At 46.3% G+C, this 19,910-nt stretch overlaps 1 protein-coding gene across 2 annotated transcripts in view; it reads left to right on the top strand.

The window, feature by feature from the left end:
- NGEF (neuronal guanine nucleotide exchange factor) overlaps nucleotides 1–19,910 on the top strand; it is a 133,078-nt gene that overhangs the window by 34,584 nt on the left and 78,584 nt on the right. Inside the window, 2 exon segments of one of the 2 annotated variants that reach the window (NM_001131496.1) lie at nucleotides 3,549–3,890; nucleotides 8,191–8,305. In NM_001131496.1, the coding sequence (NP_001124968.1) occupies nucleotides 3,623–3,890; nucleotides 8,191–8,305 (383 nt within the window). In that variant the 5' untranslated portion in view covers nucleotides 3,549–3,622. 2 annotated transcript variants of the gene reach the window in all.

Genomic DNA, 19,910 nt, shown 5'->3' with positions numbered 1-19,910 from the left:
TATTTTTGTTTCGTTTTGTCTTGTTTTTGAGATGGAGTCTCGCTTTGTCGCCCAGGCTGGAATGCAGTGGCGCAACCTCAGCTCACTGCAACCTACGCCTTCGTGTTTCAAGCGACTCTCCTGCCTCGGCATCCCAAGTAGCTGGGATTACAGGTGCCCGCCACCACGCCCAGCTAATTTTTTTTTCTTTTAGTAGAGACTGGTTTTCACCATGTTGGCCAGGCTGGTCTTGAACTCCTGACTTCAAATGACCCCCCGCCTCAGCCTGTGCTGGGATTACAGACACGAGCCACCACGCCCAGCCCCTCAAGTTTTTAAGATGCAGCCTAAAATAATGATGATACTGATAATAATAATAACCTTGAAAGCCAAAAAAAAAAAGTTCATGTTAGGATCACAACACAGAGGCCCCGGGGGTCCCCTTGTCAGAGCCAGAAGATGCCTGTTAGCAGCTCAGTCCAGTGTCGGTTAGGGATTTCTGTCCACAAACTTTTCTCCTGGGAGATTCCTCAACCCAACACCGCAAAACCAGTGTGCTCTGACCCAAACCTGGCTTCACTCCTGCTTCCCAGACCAGGAGTGGCATTCTGCCAGGCACCCAGGCCCGCAACAAACATGGGGCCAGCTCCCTCATCCACTGCTCTCAAAACCACCACAAATCACTGACCTGCAATTCTTCCCATTCCTCCCTGTAGCTCTGACCTGGCCAGGTACTCACCTGTGTGCCATCCCACTCAGGACGGGCTCTATGTCCCCCACCACCCTGCCTGTGCCTCTTGCTCCGGGCCTGCCAGGGCCTCTGGCCACCAACAGGGTTTGCTGGGTGAGCTCCTCGGTCCAGCAGTCAGAGGCCTCCACAGACTGGCACCAAAACACACAACGAATGCCGACATCATCCACCCCCACACCCACCCCACGGGACCCCTGCCCATCACTGTCCGCAGGTCCAGCTCTTCACTGAAAGCAGCCTCAATGCGAGGGTTTGGGTGAGGTGGTAAGCACAGGGGCCAGGGAAAGAAGAGAGAAGGCAATGCCAGGGGCAGGCAGGCCTCACTGAACTCTAAAACCTCAACAGCCCCTCCAGCCTCCATCTGGACAGCTCCAGTGACAGGGACATCAGCCCCCGAAGCAGCCCCTCCAGCTCTAGGGAACTCGGACACTCATGGTCTCCGCCTTACACTGAGCTCAAGGCCATCCTTGTCCCTGGTTCTCATTCTGCCCCCAGGTTCCCAGAGGTCAGATGGATGACAATGGTGACCTCGTCCCTCCCGAGTCTCTGCCCGTCCCTGCAGCCACTTTTCTGGTGGATCAGGTTCCCAAGTGGAGCAAGTGCAGGGGTCCCCGTTCATCTGGCCAGGATGGAAGCCTGCCTCTCTCTGTCCTCTTGCTGGCTCAAGAATGGTTTCGCTCTTATTGCAACCTCATCCCCTCAGTGACCCAGGTTAAACTTGCTGTGAACGAAAATCACCCCATCTCGCTGGAGCCGTGCGTTCTTTGCCACACATATGACACGCATTGTCCTCCCAGGCGCTCCCGGGAAGGGTGCGTATTAATGGTCCATCCTAAGTGTGTCCTCCCAGCCACTGCACAATCCTCTCTGGCCACCTGAAATAGCAGCGTTGCTTTCTAGTTGGAAGGGGCTTCACCGACCCTATAGTGCACACTCCAACTTCATGGATCAGGAAACCGAGGCCAGGACCAGAAGGGTCAGGTGTTGCTGGGTCCCCCAGCCGACCGTGGTGGGGAAGGCACTCCCCAGGTCCCCATGAGCTCAGGTTGTGCCCCTGCACGTGCCCCAGCTGCTCTGAGGCAACCTCTGAGTACGTTAATGCTCATTTCTGCCTGGCTGACAATTTATAGGGAAGGTGGTTAATAGAACAGGACCAGCCCTGCAACAGGTGGGAAGGAGGTGCCATCCTAGGGCAAACCTTCTGATACAAACCTGTGTCGGAAGTAGCCTTCAGTCCTCAAATTCCCCTACCTAGAAAGTCCTAATTCCTATCTTAGGTAAACAAAGGCATTCTCAGCCTGGGGTAGGGGAAACCCAACCTCCTGACTATTCTACCTGACCACCTGCCCTGAGATCAATAGTGTGGGGCTGGCTGGTGGGTGTAGAAGAAGGTGTTTGGGAACTCAGAGGGACTCCAGAGGAAGAGGCGTGGGGAAGAGGAGGGGTGCTGTGGGAAAGGAGGCGTCTGAAGCCCAGCCCTCCATGCTCCCCATTTCACAAAGGAAGACACAGACAAAAGAGGTGGTTCTTAAGCTTCCTTCAGTCTCTGACCTTTTTTTTTTTTTTTTTTTTTTTTTAAAGATAGAGCCTCACTCTGTTGCCCAGGCTGGAGTGCAGTGGCAAGATCTCTGCTCATGGCAATCTCCACCTCCCGGGTTCAAGTGATTCTCCTGCTTAGCCTCCCGAGAAGCTGGGACTACAGGCATGTGCCACCATGCCCAGCTAATTTTTATATTTTTAGTAGAGACAGGGTTTCTCCATGTTGGCCAGGCTGATCTTGAACTCCTGGCCTCAAGTGATCCGCTCGCCTCGGCCTCCCAAAGTGCTAGGAGTATAGGCTGGTGCCCGGCCGAGTCTCTGACCATTTTGAAGGTATAATGGAATCTCTGGACCTATAGGCCAGAAAAATGTATATGCTCATACACAGCCTTGTACCCCGAAAACTTCCATAGAATCCATGGGACCCCAGGTTTCAAGCCCTCGGATGAGTGGAGAACTGAGAAGGACTCCTAGCTCGGCTTCTCTGTCTAACACGCTGTCCCACCAGCTTAGACCCACTAAGAGCGTCCACACAGTCCCTCGCCCTGAGCACCCCTACCCTAGAAGGAGGTCTTGGTGGGGAGGGAGGTGGGGTTTGTTCCTGTTGTATCCCCCTTTTCCTATGAAAAGTGTCCTAGTTCAGATGACATGCTATATGGTCACCCCGGAGGGAGGTAACCATTCTATTTCTCCAGCCCATGGTGGGGTGGCCGTGGGATGGGGGGACTTTATTCTTCCACCACGGCCATACATCGTTCCATCAGAAATACCACTAATGCAGCCACTAGACTTGGCCGCCAGCTGATGGCAAGATTTGTCGCCTTGGGGATCAACCTTGTCCATGTCTAAACTTACCATTGTGAGACATTGCACCAGCTGACAACCCTTTCTCATCTTCCGAGACTTTCTTTTCCTGTCTAGACATTTACGGTCCCTCTCAATGCTTTCCTGGAATTCCCTCACTATTTCTGCTACCTTTTTTCTCTGGAATTATTTAAGAAGTGTTTATTGGAATGTAGTTTCGCAAGCCACTTTAAACATTTCCCCCTAAAAGTGCATCCTATGAATGATATAAACAAATGGCAATTATAAAATGATACATGAATGCCTCCAAATTGCAGAGATTAAGCTGTAATTTTCAGTGGCAAAAACGTGGATACCAGGATGTGCAGATTATCCCACGTTTCATCAAATTTGAATGGGAGTGGAGTTCCACAGTCTGAATAGAATACTCAGCCTGATGACTCTAACTGAAAATTGTTTTCTATCTATTCTAAAGCACTCAAACCAGTGAAGCTTGGGAAAGTCATCGACCTCCAGTCGTTCTGCTGAAAAAAAGCTGGTTCTATTTCCATGGAGACCAGGGAATCTGAAGATTTGGAAAAGACCTGGAGGAAATCAGCAAGTGATCAACGGAACACTGATAATGAACCAGCCAAGGTGAAACCTGAGTTACTCCCAGAAGAAGAGGAGACTTCTCAAGCTGACCAGGATATCCAAGACAAAGAGCCTCATTGCCACATCCCAGTTAAGAGAAATTCCATCTTCAATCGCTCCATAAGACGCAAAAGCAAAGCCAAGGCCAGAGACACCCCCGAACGGAACGCCAGCTGCCTGGCAGGTCAGTATCAGGGACAGCTGTCACGGCTGTTCCCTTACATCCAATTGGAGTCATCAGTGCCGAAAAGTCCTCATTAAATGAGAAAGGATAAGTGGCATTGAAAAGTACCAAGGACAGTTTCAACAGGGTAGTGCATTTTAAAACCATTATTAAAGAATCCAAATTCCTCCACTATGATGACGTGTGTACTTAGGAGAAAGGGTTGACCCAAATTAGACAATTAGACAGGCTTCTACTGAAAAGAGATTTCTTGTTCTAGAACTCAGCAAAACACCCCTCGCTGTACATGCATTCTAGGAGGGAGACAGAGCCATCCACATTAGGGGTCATCTGGGAACATGAATTGTCTCAGTGATGAGGTTCTGTCCTGTTCTCTCACTGTGACTGTCATAGCCAAAACTTCTGCTGCTCTGAAAATAAATGAGATTAAAACCTTGGGAACAGATTTGCAGCAAGACTTCTTAATCTTTTAGACCAGTGCCTAGCACATTTAATCTGCTCAAAATATATGTATTGAGCAGAATAAAGTTCAGAAAACTTTACAAATGGGTTGTTGGTGCTACAGACTCTTTTCCTTGTGACATGCTCCTGTGGCTGACGGGCAGCCCGCTGGGGGTGCAGAATGTGTGACAGTTTCCCAGCCCTGGAGGCACAGCAGCTGCCACCAGACTGTATATGCTACCCTGAGTGTGCCAGAGTGGCAACCCCTGCTAAATCCAGAGACTTCATCAGTGCATTCAAAAGCATTCATTAAACCCTGTATTGGGTAGCTGTTTGCCACACGTTAAACTCCCCTCAAAATATAGAGACTTAAAACAACAATATTTATTATTTCTTATGATTCTGGGGGATGGTTTAGTGGTTCCTGTGTCTGGGCCAGTTTACCTAACCTCTGCAGTCAGCTGGCAGCTCTTCTGGGTTTGGAAGGTGGAGGACAGCCTCACTCATCTCTCTGGTGGTCTGTGAACTGGGACTGCCTGCCTCTGCTCCACGTGGTCTCTCATCCCCCAGCAGGCTGGCCAAGGCTTATGCACATGGAAGTCGGGTTCTGAGAGAGCAAGAGCAGAAGCTGCCTGGCATCTTGAGGCCTAGACTGAGAGACTCAGACCTTGCATAGTCCTTTGCACCATGTTCTGTCAGTCAAACCAGCCCACAGGCCCAGCCCAGACCAAAGTGGGCGGGGAAATTGACCTCACCACTCCACGGCGGTAGAATTTGTGGCTGTTGCCATCCACCACAAACACTAACAAAATCATGTATCAAGCACTGAGTTAAGCAAGAAAAATACAATGATTGAAATACTATCGTCATGGAAGCTCAACTTTTCCATACGTTTGAAATTTCCCATATACTAAAAGTTAAAAGCACATTCTCACACACAAGGAAGCTGGGGTCTCTGCCTTTGAGGAACGCACAATATTGTAATGATGTCATTTTAATGCAAGCCATGTGTGAAAGTTTACAGGAGAGATAAAGGCAAAGCACTAGACCCTTCTGCTGGGATTAGGAAAGGGCTTCCCAAAGAAGATGATATTTCAGATGAGTCTTGACAAATGGGTAAGGACGACCGGGTGCAGTGGCTCACGCCTATAATCCCAGCACTTTGGGAGGCCGAGGCGGGTAGATCATCCGAGGTCAGGGGTTCGAGACCAGCCTGGCCAACATGGTGAAACTCTGTCTCTACTAAAAATACAAAAATTAGCCGGGCATGGTGGTGCATGCTTGTAATCCCAGCTACCCAGGAAGCTGAGGCAGGAAAATCACTTGAACCCGGGAGGCAGAGGTTGCAGGGAACCAAAACCATGCCACTGCACTCCAGCCTGGGCAAAAGAGTAAGACTCCATCTCAAAAAAAAAAAAAAAGGATAAGGACATGGCTGGGGAGAGAGTGGGAGCAAACTTGGTTGATTTCATGCAGGTACACAGTGGCTGTGCTAGTGTGCTAGGCAGGCATTTCAAGGGTATTCTTACCATACCCATTTTACAGATCAAAAAATAAACAACTGAGGCCCACAGAGATTGAGCCACTTACCTAGAATCACACAGCTATTGTGTGGTACAGATTGAGCTAGAGTTCAGATCCTTCTGGCTCCAAAGCCTGTGTAGATGGAGAAGGGGGTTACAGTAGCTCCATCCCACAGAAATATGCTGCAAGCCACATACATCATTTTAAATTTTCCAGTGGCCACATTTAAAAAGTACAAATAAATGGGTGAAATTAATTTTAACAATGCATTTTATTAACCCAGCAGATGCAAAAGCTACCATTTTATCCTGTAGTTAATAATCAACATAAAAAATATCAATGAAATAGTTTACATTCCTTTTTTTTGCATGAAGTCTTTGAAATCTGTTGAGTATTTTATATTTGCAGCCCCTCTCAATTTGCATGCCAAATTTTCATTGGAAATACTTGATCTGGATTTAGATTGCATAAAATGTACAGTCAGAAAAGTGGATTTACATACCTAAATTGATCCAAATACCCTTAAAAGTTTCCCAACAACTGAATCAATATGAGTTTGTACTTTTAAATGCAAATTACATTAAATAAAATGAGAAATTCCCCTCCTCAGCCACTTTTGCCAGCCACATTTCAAGTGCACAATAGCCACACGTGGCTAGCGGCCACCCTATTGGACAGGGCAGGGGTAGGGCATTGTAAGCAGACAGAAAAGCAGCTGCAGCTGCCAAGGTTGGGGGTCAGGGAAGTCTTTCGGGGTTGCAAGAAAAGGAAGGCGTAGGGCTGTGTCTGGGATGAAGCTGGGGAGGGAAAGAGGGCCACTGGGGTAAGAGCCTCGAGTTTGTGACCTCCCCAAGCTGAGCCAAGGATGCTGACACCAGATAGACAGAACAGTGCCATCCCCGAAGGTGGCCTTTATGTCCAGCCGTAAATGTTTTCATCAGATTTGCAGGGGTTGTTTGTTTGTTTGAGATGGAGTCTCGCTCTGTTGCCCAGGCTGGAGTGCAGTGGTACAAGCTCAGCTCACTGCAGCCTCCACTTCCTGGGTTCAAGCGATTCTCCTGCCTCAGCCTCCCAAGTAACCGGGACCACAGGTGCCTGCCACCATGCCCGGCTAATTTTTGTATTTTTAGTAGGACAGGGTTTCACCATGTTGGCCAGGCTGGTCTCGAACTCCTGACCTCAAGTGATCTGCCCACCTCGGCCTCCCAAAATGCTGGGATTACAGGCGTGAGCCACCATGCCTGGCCTTGCAGTTTTATTTTTACGGTGACTCCTTCATGTCACCTCCTTGGAGCGAATTCTTTTGACTGCTCAGTACTTCCTGATCCAAGAGTCCAAGGAGAAAATGTCCTGCTGACCTACATGGTGAGAAAGAGCACAGGGTGGGGGCTGGGGAAGAGAAGGAGCAGACAAAATGGGCTACTGGGTCACTCCACAGCCACCAAAGAAGCTCATGATCTTGAGTCACGATGTGTGATTTGGGTCTGGAAGGTGTGGGACATTCTTTGTTTCATCTGCAAAATGAGTACCCCTTCAAAATCACAGCAGATCATTGCCTAAAAATCCCACCCCCGGGTGAGCAGACTTTCTGGGGGAGGCTAACTTGACTTGTTATTTCATATTGATTAGGACTTGGGAATTGTTAGGTGCTAAAAAATTCGCAAGTTGCCAATGATTTTTGACCAGTAGAAATAACACCAATGGTTATGGTTTTATTGCCCTCTAAACATTAGCCAGGTTTGTATTCTTATTTCCAATATCTTTTTTTCCACTGACTAAGTATGTATGTTTATGTATACGTAAATGTATATGAAGTTGCTTAAATCATCATTATAATTTTCTTTTTTTTTTTTTTCACCCAGGTTGGAGTGCAGTGGCACGATCTCAGCTCACTGCAACCTCCGCCTGCCAGGTTCAAGCAATTCTCCTGCCTCAGCCTCCCAGGTAGCTTGGATCACAGGCATCCGCTACCACGCCCGGCTAATTTTTGTATTTTTAGTAGAGACGGGCTTTCATCATGTTGGCTAGGCTGGTCTGGAAATCCCGACCTCAGGTGATCCACCCGCCTTGGCCTCCCAAAGTGCTGGGATTACAGGTGTGAGCCACCACACCCAGCCCATAATTATAATTTTCATAGAGATGGCATCCCAGGCCATCTGACACAGCATAAGGTGTGACAAACTCCCCTTCAGGGAGTGAAGGGAGAGACACCCCTTCCCACTCTGCTTCCTCCACCTTCCAGCGTGACTGCTGCTACTGTCCTAGGCTTACAGAGAATTGCCTGAAAAGGGTCGATCTGTATCTTCTAACTTGCTGCATTTCTGAAATGTCACAGATTCACAGGACAATGGAAAATCTGTAAATGATTCCCTGACCTTGAATATCCCCCGGAGCAGAATGCCTCCTTGCAGAACAGCAATGCAGACAGGCCCAGGAGCCCAGAAAATGAGGTAAGAGATGGCAGATCATGAGGAATGCTGGTCTGGGAAAGATGCACCAGAGGTCATTGCTGCAAAGACTTGACACGGTTACAAGGGTGTCATGTTAAAAAAAATAATAATAACTTTTGGTTGCCCATGCTAAAAAAAATAAATAAATAAAAACTCCAAAATTAAAAAAAATAACTATTGTTTTGTACAGTAATTTCTTAAAAAAATATTTGTGGGCAGTGATGGGGTCTTGCTATGTTACCCAGGCTGGCCTCAAACTCCTGGGCTCTAATGATTCTCCAGCCTCAGCCTCCCAAAGAGCTGGGATTACAGGCACAAGTAACAAAAAAACTATTGTTACTCCTCTGTCACAAAACCGGGAAACTTTAAATACTACATATATCAAGAAATAGAATAGAAAAATCACAGCCCGGCGTGATGGCTCACACCTGTAATCTCAGCACTTTGGGAGGCCGAGGCAGGCAGATCACTTGAGGCCAGGAGTTTGAGACCAGCCTGGCCAACATGGCGAAACCCTGTCTCTACTAAAAATACAAAAAAAAAAATTAGCCAGGTGTAGTGGCACTGGCCTGTAATCCCAGCTACTCGGGAGGCTGAGGGAAGAGAATCGCTTGAACCCGGGATGTGGAGGTTGCAGTGAGGTGAGATAGAGCAACTGCACTCCAGTGCTGGTGATGGAGTGAGACTATCTCAAAAAAATGAAGGAAGCAGGGGAGGCAGGGAGGGAGGAAGGAAGGAAGGAAGGAAGGAAGGGGAGGGAGGGAGGGAGAGATAGTTCACTGTATCTTGGCCAAGCAGAGCAGCTCGTGCCTGTAATCCCAGCTCTTTGGGAGGCTGAGGCCAGAAGATCGTTTGAGCCCAGGAGTTTGAGGCCAGCCTGGGTAACATAGCAAGACCCCATTTAAAAAAAAAAAAAAAATCACTGTACCACCACCACCCAGAGAGGTTTTATTATGTTGTAAATGTGCTTCAAGTCTTTTTTTCTATATGTTTATGCATCCTTCCTTTTCATAAAATGACATCTTACTATAAAATATTCTCCAGTATGACTGGATTGTGATTTATTAATTATGCTCCTATTGTTGGGTTTTGGGTATTGTATCAGTCAGTACCGAATTCAGCTGCTTATTTTAAAACATAGCACAGCTTAACACGGCAGAGATCTATTTGGCTGTTGTGTGAAAGAAGTCTAAAGGGTCTTGACCATGGCTCCTTCATGCCTGCATGGACCCAGGCTCCTTCTAGCTTTCTACTCTGTCATCTGTCAAGGTGACTGCCAAAGCTCCAGCCATCACAGCCACAGTTCAGGTGGAGGGAAAGAGAAAAGCCAGCAAGGGAAGAGCGCGGCACCAGCCAGGTCTGCCCTGCTCTTAAGGAGATTCCCTGAAGCCCACCCAACCATTGCTGCTGATATCTTATTGGCCAAAACTGGGTCACATGGCCACCTCCACCAGCAAGGGAGGCTGGGAAATGGGTGTGTCATTTAAAAGCAGGTCTGGGCCAGGCTCGGTGGCTCATGCCTATAATCCAGCACTTTGGAAGACTGAGGTGGGTGGATCACTTGAGGTCAGGAGTTCGAGACCAGCCTATCCAACAGGGTGAAACCCCGTCTCTACTAAAATATACAAAAATTAGCTGCATGTGATGGTGCATGCCTGTAGTCCCAGTGACTTGGGAGGCTGAGACAGGAGCATCCCTTGAATCCAGAAGGCGGAGGTTGCAGTAAGCCAATATCGCGCCATTGCACTCCAGCCTGGGCAACAGAACCAGACTCCGTCTCAAAAAATAAAATAAAATAAAATAAAAGCCAGGTCTGGGCCGGGTGCAGTGGCTCACACCTGTAATCCCAGCACTTTGGGAAGCCGAGGTAGGCAGATCTCCTGAGGTTAGGAGTTTGAGACCAGCCTGACCAACATAGAGAAACCCCATCTCTACTAAAAATACAAAATTAGCCAGGCATGGTAGCGCATGCCTGTAATCCCAGCTACTCAGGAGGCTGAGGCAGGAGAATCGCTTGAACCCGGGAGGCAGAGATTGCGGTGAGCAGAGATCACACCATTGCACTCCAGCCTGGGCAACAAGAGCGAAACTTCATATCGAAAAAAAAAAAAAAAAAAGTCAGGTCTGTTTCTGCCCTCAGTAAATGGGTTCCATCAGTGAGGAAGAAGGGGACAGTGGATACAGGGGAGGCAACAGCAATCTCTGACCCAAGACAGTTTCAAATTTTTGCTGTTTTGTAAGCCACACTATGATAAATATCACTGTGGCAAAACCTAATGCCCAGCCCTCATTATTTCTTTAAGCTAAATTCCTAGAAGCTTCACAATCTCTACAAATCCCTGAATGGCTACAGGGAAACTGTATCCCCTGTATCTGCACTGGGGAATTGTGAACCAGGCAACAGAGCAGATTCCTAGGACAAGGTGGGGAGGCAACACTTCCTTCCTGAGGTTGCTTTGCCCATTGATCCTTGATCACACACACACACACACCCCTATTTTATTTGCATGTAATTAGATACTATGGGTGGATTAGGCTGTTCTTGCATTGCTATAAAGAAATACCTGAGGCTGGGTAATTTACAAGAAAAGAGGTTTGCACTTTGGGAGGAAGAGGTAGGAGGATCACGGGAGGTCAGGAGTTCAAGACTAGCCTGGCCAATGTGACAAAACCCCGTCTCTTCTAAAAATATAAAAATAAGTCCGGGATGGTAGTACACGCCTGTAATCCCAGCTACTTGGGAGGCTGAGGCATGAGAATTGCTTGAATCCAGGAGGCGGAGGTTGCAGTGAGCTGAGATCATGCCACTGCACTCCAGCCTGGGTGACAGAGTGAGACTCTGTCTCAAAAAATAATAATAATAATGAAGAAAAGAAATTTGATTGGCTCACAGCTCTGCAGGCTATACAGGAAATAAGGCAGCATCTGCTTCTGTGGAGGCCTCAGGAAGCTTCCAATCCTGGTGGAAAGCAAAAGAAGAGCAGGTGTCTCACATGGCAGGAGCAGGAGCGAGGGAGTGGGGTGAGAAGTGCCACATACTTTTAAACATCCAGATCTAGTGAGAACTCACTATCACAAAGACAGCACAAAGACATGAGGGATCCGCCCCTGTGTTCCAAACACCTCCCACCAGGCCCCACCTCAGGCATTGGGGATTACATTTTAACATGAGATTTGGGTGGGGACAAAAATACAAACAATAGCAATGGACAATTGTTTCCTGCTGTCTCTGATGTGGCTTAAGCCCCAAGAGCCAAGAACACACTGTAAATATCTGATCATCTACCTGGGACACAACAGAGACAGTGAAGCCACCTTAGCTCCCCACCCCCCACCCCCACTGGCGGGTATCAACGGAAGTGGGAGTAAAAGTAACTGACAACCAGGACCCAATGCCACAGCAAGAGTCCAAGGGACCAAGAAAGGGCCCTGGAAGTGAAGAGAGAAGGGGTCTCAGGACAATGGCTGTCTGTCAACTGGTACATAAAAATGTTTTAACACAAATATTTCTGCATTTTAACACTAGATGAAAGGGGGACTGACGGGGCTGGCTACTGGGTTTTGTTTGTGTGGAGTTGTCAGGGTGCTGTGAGTTTCCTACCCTTCCCCATGGGAGCCTTTCCCCTTAAGTCAAATGAGGAGGGCTTCAAGGATCCACTTAGAAATCTCTGGAATCTGGGGGACAGGCACCTGGTTCACACCCGGAAACATCCAGCGCTGAACTGGCTGAAGCAGCCTGCGAGGGGAGGAGGGCCAGGGCTGAGCAGGGATGGGGAAGCATTTACACCAAAGGCAAGGCAGAGAGGCGTGATTTGTCAGAGCCGAGTGTGGGTCTCCAGGAAGAGAGCCAGCTGTGAACTCATTTGAAAAGGAGTCTGCCCAAGAGCACTTCCTGCTGGAGTCCCGGCTGAAGAGCTTTGCACATGCCAAGGAATTGTGGTCAGAGACCTCCTGGGAGGCGTGTCTAAGGACCCCCCACAGGGCCCCACTCTGAGGGCCCAAACAGCAGCTGGGGGGTGAGGAGAAGATGGAGCAAGATGTAGGGGCTTTGGCTATGGCAGGGTCTGCACCTGGAGAAGGAGAAGCAGACAGTCAGAAAATCGCTTTGGGCTGCTCTCTTTAATACCCAGCGAAAGAATCCATTTGCTTATAACTTCCAAGTAGCCAGCAAAGCTTTGCACGTGGCCTGCCTGAGGTTTCACACAAGGCCCAGGCAGGTGGTGTCAACCTACAGAGCAGGGTGAAGTGGGGAATCTGGAGGAACAAGTGAGCCACTTCCTGTTTGTACCCCACCAAGTCCAGCTTGCCCATGAACCTGCGCCCCCTTCTGTCTTGGTGGCTTAGTGAGCACAGTGGTTTTGGCGAGCACATTGATGTTGACTGCCTCCAAAGCAGGAACCGCCAGCTCCACTGTGCCACATGTCGCTATTACATTCTCTGAGCTGGATCTCCATGGCGAGATAAGTCATGATACACTGCTGTGGAGACATTTTCTAGACAAAAGCCTCCGATGGGCTGTCAGGTTCTGAGGGCTTTGAGTTATTGCTTTTAAAGGTAAAGTCCAAAATATGCATTTCTCCTGGGCATGCTACATTCACCATGGGCGAGCCCTTCCATCTAATGGAAGCTTGTCTGATGTGAAATTCCCGGGGTCCTCACCCATTCTCTGTCGTTTGCTCCTGACTTCTCTTGCTCCATAGCATTTTGAGTCAGGTCTGTCATCCACATAACTGAATCCCTGCTCTTGCCCACATCTCTGTGTCGCTGTCTTCTCATACTGGGTCCCTGATGCAAAGTGTCGTGGCTGATTTTGAGCATCTCTGGTTCAGTTTCCACAGTCACCTTCCCAATTTCTTCATCCATTCCTATTGAAGTCCATTTTGCTCTCATACATCATTCTCTGTCTCCTTGCTTGATTTGTGCATAGAAAGGCAGGTTTCATGATCTAAATTTAGCAGAGGAAAAATACCAACAGCAACTGCAACAACAAAAACCCCTACATGGCACAAAGACTGGTAACAATTAAAGAGAGATTACAGCATTTATCTTGGAAAAGCCCCAAATATTTCATCTCCCTGGTTTGTTTTTGGAATCGTCGCTGTCGTTAGTGTATTCATAAAGGTGATTTAAATAATGTTTTATTGAAGGTCATCTTACATTACAATAAAATGTTCAGATCTTGGGTCTATAGCTTGATGAATTTTTACACGGGTACTACACCTCCTTGACCATCAAATGGACCAAGATATAGAACATTTCCATTGCCCCAAGAGGGCCCCTCAGGGCCCTTTTTTAAGTCAATATCCAACTCTCAGATGTAACCATCTTCTAACATCTATTACCATCAGACTGTTTTTGTTGGTTCACACAACAAATGGGATCACATGGTGTGTACTCTACAGTGTCTGACTTCTGTTGTTCAACATAATATTTTTGCAATTCATCAATATATGTGTACCAGATTGTTCTTTTTGTTCTTTTATTTTATTTATTTATTAATTTTTTTGAGACAGAGTCTCACTCTGTCACCCAGGCTGGAGTACAGTGGCACAATCTCAGTTCACTGCAACCTCCACCTCCCAGGTTCAAGTGATTCTCCTGCCTCCCGAATAGGTGGGATTACAGGCACCTGTCACTACACCCAGCTAATTTTTGTATTTTTAGTAGAGACAGGTGTTTCACCATATTGGCCAGGCTGGTCTCGAACTCCTGACCTCAAGTGATCCGCCTGCCTCAGCCTCTCAAAATGTTGGGATTACAGGCGTGAGCCACTGCGCCTGGCCCAGATTATTCTTTTTTATTGCTGAGAGGTATTGCCACAATTTGCTTACCTACCCTTCTGTTGATGGATATTTGAATTGTTTCCAGTTTTCGGCCATTATGAATAAGGTTTCTATGAACATCCTTAGACAATTCTTTTTGTGGATGTATGTACTCATTTCTCTGGAGTGTATACCCAGGAGTGGACTTGCTAGGTCTTAGGATAGGTGTACATTTAAATTTAGTAAAAACAGGCAAATAATTTCTCAAAATGGTTGTACTGTTTTACACTCCCACCAGCAAGGCATCAGGGTTCCAGTTGCTCCAGATCCTTGCCAACTCTTGGAGTTGTCGGTCTTTGTAATTGTATCTGTCTTACTACATTGTGGTTTCTCACTATGGTTTTAATTTTCAGTTTCCTGATAACTAAGGATGTGGAACACCTTTTCATATGTTTATTGGCCATTCATGGTGCCTGTTTAAGATGCCTAACCATTTTTTATTTTTTATTATATTTTTAATTTGTAGGAGTTCTCTATATATCTTGAACACAAGTCTTTGCTCAGATATGTGTACTGTAAATATTTTCTACTAGCCTGTGACTTACTTGTCTTTTAAGTTTCTTGTCTTCTTCTTTTTTTTTTTTTTTTTTTGAGATGGAGTCTCTCTCTGTCACCCAGGCTGGAGTGCAGTGGCGTGATCTTGGCTCACTGCAACCTCACCTCCCAGGTTCAAGCAATTCTCCTGCCTCAGCCTCCCAAGTCGCTGGAATTACAGACTCCTACCACCATGCCCAGCTAATTTTTATATTTTTAGTACAGACAGGGTTTCACCATATTGGCCAGGCTGGTCTCAAACTCCTGACCTCAGGTGATCTGTCCGCCTCGGCCTCCCAAAGGGCTGAGATTACAGACATGAACCACCGTGCCCAGCCAAGTTTCTTGTCTTTTAATGAGCAGAACTTTTTAATTTTGATGAAGACTAAGTTAGCAATTATTTTATTATTTGTCTTTTTATATCCTAAGAAATAGTTGACCACTTCGAAGTCATGAAGATACTCTGCTACGTTTTCTTATAGAAGTTTTAGACTCTTCATTTTCACATTTGGGTCTATAGTCCATATAGATCTCTAGTTGCTCTTGCACTGTTTATTGAGAAAGCTTTCTGTTCCATCAATGAATTGCATTGGTACTTTTTTCAAAAGTCCAATGACTGTAGACATGTGGGTCTATTTCTGAACTTTTATTCTGTTTCATTGATCTAATTTTCTATCTTTATGCCACTACCATAGTGTCTTAAATACTGTTGCTTTATGCTTAATCTTAAAATCTGGTAGTGTAAACCCTCCTACTTTGTTCTTATTAAATATAGTCTTGACTATTTTAAATCTTTTGCATTTCTGTACAAATTTTGGAATTGGTTTGTCAATTTCTACCAAAAAAAAATCAGCTAGAATTTCCGTTGAAATTGCATTGTCTCTACAGATAAATTTCAGGTTTAATGCATACGTTAACTAGCTTGACTTAGTCATTCCACAAGGTATGTATATTTCAAAACAACATATTGTATACAATATATACAATTTTTGTCAATTTTTTAAAAAAATTAAGGGATCATTGACACCTGAATATCGACAACTTAAATTGTTCAAACTATGAACATGTCCTAATCTTTCATTTATGTAGATATTCTTTAAATTAATCCAGCAATGATTTGTAGTTTTTAATGTAAAGGTTTTACACATATTTTAAATAAATTTGTTTGTAGGTATTTCATGTTTTTTACCTATTTTAAATGCCAGTGTTTTCTAATTTCATTTTTCAATCATTTTTTGGTAGTATGTAAAAATAAAATTAATTTTTGCATGTTCACCTAGTATCCTGTGATCTTAATAAATTCACTTATTTGTTCTTTTTGAGATGGAGTCTCACTCTATTACCCAGGCTGGAGTGCAGTGGCACCATCTCAGCCCTCTGCAACCTCCACCTCGTGGGCTCAAGTGATTCTCCTGCCTCAGCTTCCCAAGTAGCAGGATTACAGGTCCCACCACCACACCTGGCTAATTTTGCTGTTGTTGTTGTTCTATTTTTGGTAGAGACAGGGTTTCACCATGTTGACCAGGCTGGTCTTGAACTCCTGATTTCAAGTGATCCTCCCACCTCAGCCTCCCAAAGTGCTGGGATTACAGGCATGAGCCACTGCACCCAGCCATATTTCTTTCTTTTCAATCGTCATGCCTTCTATTTGTTTCTCTTGCCTTATTGCATTGGCAAGGACTTCAATCATAGTGCTGAATAGAACGGTGAGAGTAGACACCTTGTCTTATTTCCTGGCCAAGGCTGCTTTGATGACAAAGATCAGAAGCCTACCCAAATTTGCTCAAGTAAAAGAGGGATATTGTAAGGATGCTGGATCCTGGAGACTCCAGGTAGAAGAGATGAAGCCCATCTTTCCATCTTTATAAGAATGAAGAAGCCATCAAAAACCAGAGCCGCTTTATCCTTTTCTTGGGGGCCATGAGGCCCCCCTCCTCCCTGTTTCTCTCTGTGGACTGCTCTGTTGTCCTGCTTCTCTGCTTTTCAGCTTGCACTTGACATGAATGGCAGTCATTGCCACAGAGACCATTCATCTCGGCTGGCCACGCAGCCACTGGGGACTCTTTTTTGTGTCTCTTAGAGAAAAGGAATTTCTAAGGAAATAATCTGGTTGGGAGCCTGAGGCAGGTGGATCACAAGGTCAGGAGATAGAGACCATCCTGGCTAACATGGTGAAACCCGTCTCTACTAAAAAAAATACAAAAAATTAGCCAGGTGTGGTGGCGGGTGCCTGTAGTCCCAGCTACTCGGGAGGCTGAGGCAGGAGAATGGCGTGAACCCAGGAGGCAGAGCTTGCAGTGAGCAGAGATCGCGCCACTGCACTCCAGCCTGGGCAACAGAGTGAGACTCCGTCTCAAAAAATAAAAAATAAAAAAAATAATAATCTGGTTGACCATCCTTGGGTCAGGTGTTTATCTCTGGGTCAAACAGCTAAAAGAGCAGGCAGCAGGATTAATGAGGCCATTCCCACCTCGTCAGTGAGAGCTGTGCTTGGGAGAAGTTTTAAATATGTGAAGGTGAGCCAGGCAACCCCAAACATATATAGTGTAGTTAGAGTCTGGGTCTCACACACAAGAGAATGCCGAAAGGGACTCGGGTGAGGTAAGAGCAGAGAATGGAAATAAGAACAGTGGGGGCTAGAGGCAGTAGATTAAAGATGCAGAGTCTTCAGAAGCCCAGAATGGACCCAAGAACCAGTTCTTGTTTTCAAGATGTGGTGTGGTGCTGATGTGGGACATGGGATGTTCTTCTTGGTAGTCAGTGCCCATCCTCAGAGAGTTCATCCAAGGCTGCTTTGCAAGTCGTCTTCAGTATACCAACCAGCAGTGAGTCATGGTGAGCTGGGCAGCACGGCAGGAGGGAAGCACAATCACTGCAGAAAGGTGTTCTGTAAAGAGGAGCACAGGAAGCCAACTTACATATGTCAAGCACCTTTACACTCACTGTCTCATTAAATTATCTGGCCATTATCCCCATGTGTTGTTTTTTGAGATGGAGTTTTGCTCTTGTTGTCCAGGCTGGAGTGCAGTGGGGAGATCTTGGCTCACTGCAACCTCTGCCTCCCAGGTTCAAGCGATTCTCCTGCTTCAGCCTCCCAAGTAACTGGGATTACAGGCATGCGCCACCACGCCCGGCTAATTTTGTAGTTTTAGTAGAGACGGGCTTTCACCATGTTGGCCAGGCTGGTCTCAAACTCCTGACCTCAGGTGATCCACCCGCCTCAGCCTCCCAAAGTGCTGCAATTACAGGCGTGAGTCACCACTCCAGGCCTAGGCTCACACAATTTGGTCCCTAGCCTTAAGGCTGCATAGCTACCTAGTGAGACAGCCAGACGGTGAACCCAGGGGCTCTGACTCCACACCCATGACTTCCTCTTTCCAGGCTGCCCGTGAGGTATGGCCAGGGTAATCACGGCTGTGAGAAGGAGGGTGTTCCTATTAATCTGCCCACAGGAGGCAAAGTCCAAAGCCCCCAGTACGTCACTGACTTGGTCCCTTGGGGTCTTCTCAAGTTCAGGTGTTGTATTGGGACTTTATTCCTACAGGCACAAGGTCATGAATCAGGGTTCTAGTCCCAGAAATCATTTCATATCACAAAAGTGCCACATTGCTAAATAAATGTATAAGAAAAAAACTTTAATATGTGCTTTTATAAGTTGATATTTAGTATACAAAATTAAGCTACCTCTAAAATATGTGGGGTCATTTTTCTGGATAAACTAAGCAAGCATCAGCCTTGTTAAAACATTAGCCCACTGGCCTTTCTCTGTTCCTGGCAATGGCCAGGGGGAATAGCAAAAGTGCATTGCTCCAAGAATGCTCAGCCTGCATTAAACATGGGAGTCACCTCCAAGGTCAACACTCAGCAGGGACAGCCTGGGACAGCCACACTAAGTGTTAACAGCTCTGCTGTAGCTGGTTGGTGCCATACCTGGTTGTTAAACATTGTGACTATCATCCACGGATCCACCTAAAAAATGGCCATTGTTGCCTGGCACGGTGGCTCACGCCTGAAATCCCAGCACTTTGGGAGGCCGAGGCAGGCAGATCACCTGAGGTCGGGAGTTCAAGACCAGCCTGACCAACATGGAGAAACCCCTTCTGTACTAAAAATACAAAATTAGCCAGGCATGGTGGTGCATGCCTGTAATCCCAGCTACTCGGGAGACTGAGGCAGGAGAATCATTTGAACCCAGGAGATGGAGGTTGTGGTGAGCCAAGATTGTGCCATTGTACTCCAGCTAGGGCAATAAGAGCGAAGCTCTGTCTTAAAAAAAAAAAATGGTCATTGCTGTGGAATCGCCCATTGCCACCAATGGCTCATGCACAGCATGGTGAGTCTTCAAGTGCTGTTGCTGGGCAATGTCCAGTTTCCACACTGTTCCTTGTATGTATTTCTATGAAAATGTACAAGTTACATGTTCAGTAAGCCTGGGGCAGCTTGTCAAGTGTTTATCGAAGCTAGCTTGGGTTGTTCTGTGAGAGTGTCTAAACACAGGGACAAACACTGGGTAAAACAGGAGCTGAAGAAACACGGCCTGCCTCTAATCAAGCCTGCAGCTCTAACCAGGAATTTACAGGAAACACAGGGGAGAGAGGAACAGGTTAAACAACACCATACAGGCACAGTCATAAAATCCAAACAGGATGAATGACCCAATTTCTCAAGGGGAAAACTGCAAAGAGAAAAACAAGAAAGAAAGGAAGCAATTAAAAGAGACTAAAGAAATATCAACGGATTGCATTATACAAACCCTATCTGAATCTCTTTTAAAACACACTGTGAGGAGGGGGTGTTTGAGCCAATATTTGATCATGTTAAGAAATTATTGATAGTCTCTTTAGGCATGCTAATGGTATCGTAGTTATTTTTAACCTATATTTAACCTCAATATCTTTTAGAAATACAGTCTGAAATATTTTGGATGAAGTTATATGTTGTCTGGGATTTGCTTCCAAATAATCCAGGCCCGGGGAGGAGTGGGTGGGAGTGGAGATGAAAGACTGGCCATGAGATGAGAACTCTTGAAGCTGGGTGATGAGTATTGGGGGAATTAATTATACTTGTCTATTTCAGTATATGTTTGAAATTTTCCATAATGAAAACTTTAATTTTTAATATGTTTATTTTTTTAAAACTTGTTTTTTAAAATACAAAAAGACAGGAGGTTGCATATAGAGACCCTTCAGTCTTGCCCACCCAGTTCTGGTCTCCTTTTCTGGGAGGTTGGCAGAATCATCAGCTCTTAC

This window comes from Pongo abelii, chromosome 11 (assembly GCF_028885655.2).
Source record: "Pongo abelii isolate AG06213 chromosome 11, NHGRI_mPonAbe1-v2.0_pri, whole genome shotgun sequence".
NCBI classification, from domain to species: domain Eukaryota; kingdom Metazoa; phylum Chordata; class Mammalia; order Primates; family Hominidae; genus Pongo; species Pongo abelii.
The sequence above is the reverse complement of the archived record's forward strand: the minus strand, read 5'-3'. Positions and strand labels throughout refer to the sequence as shown.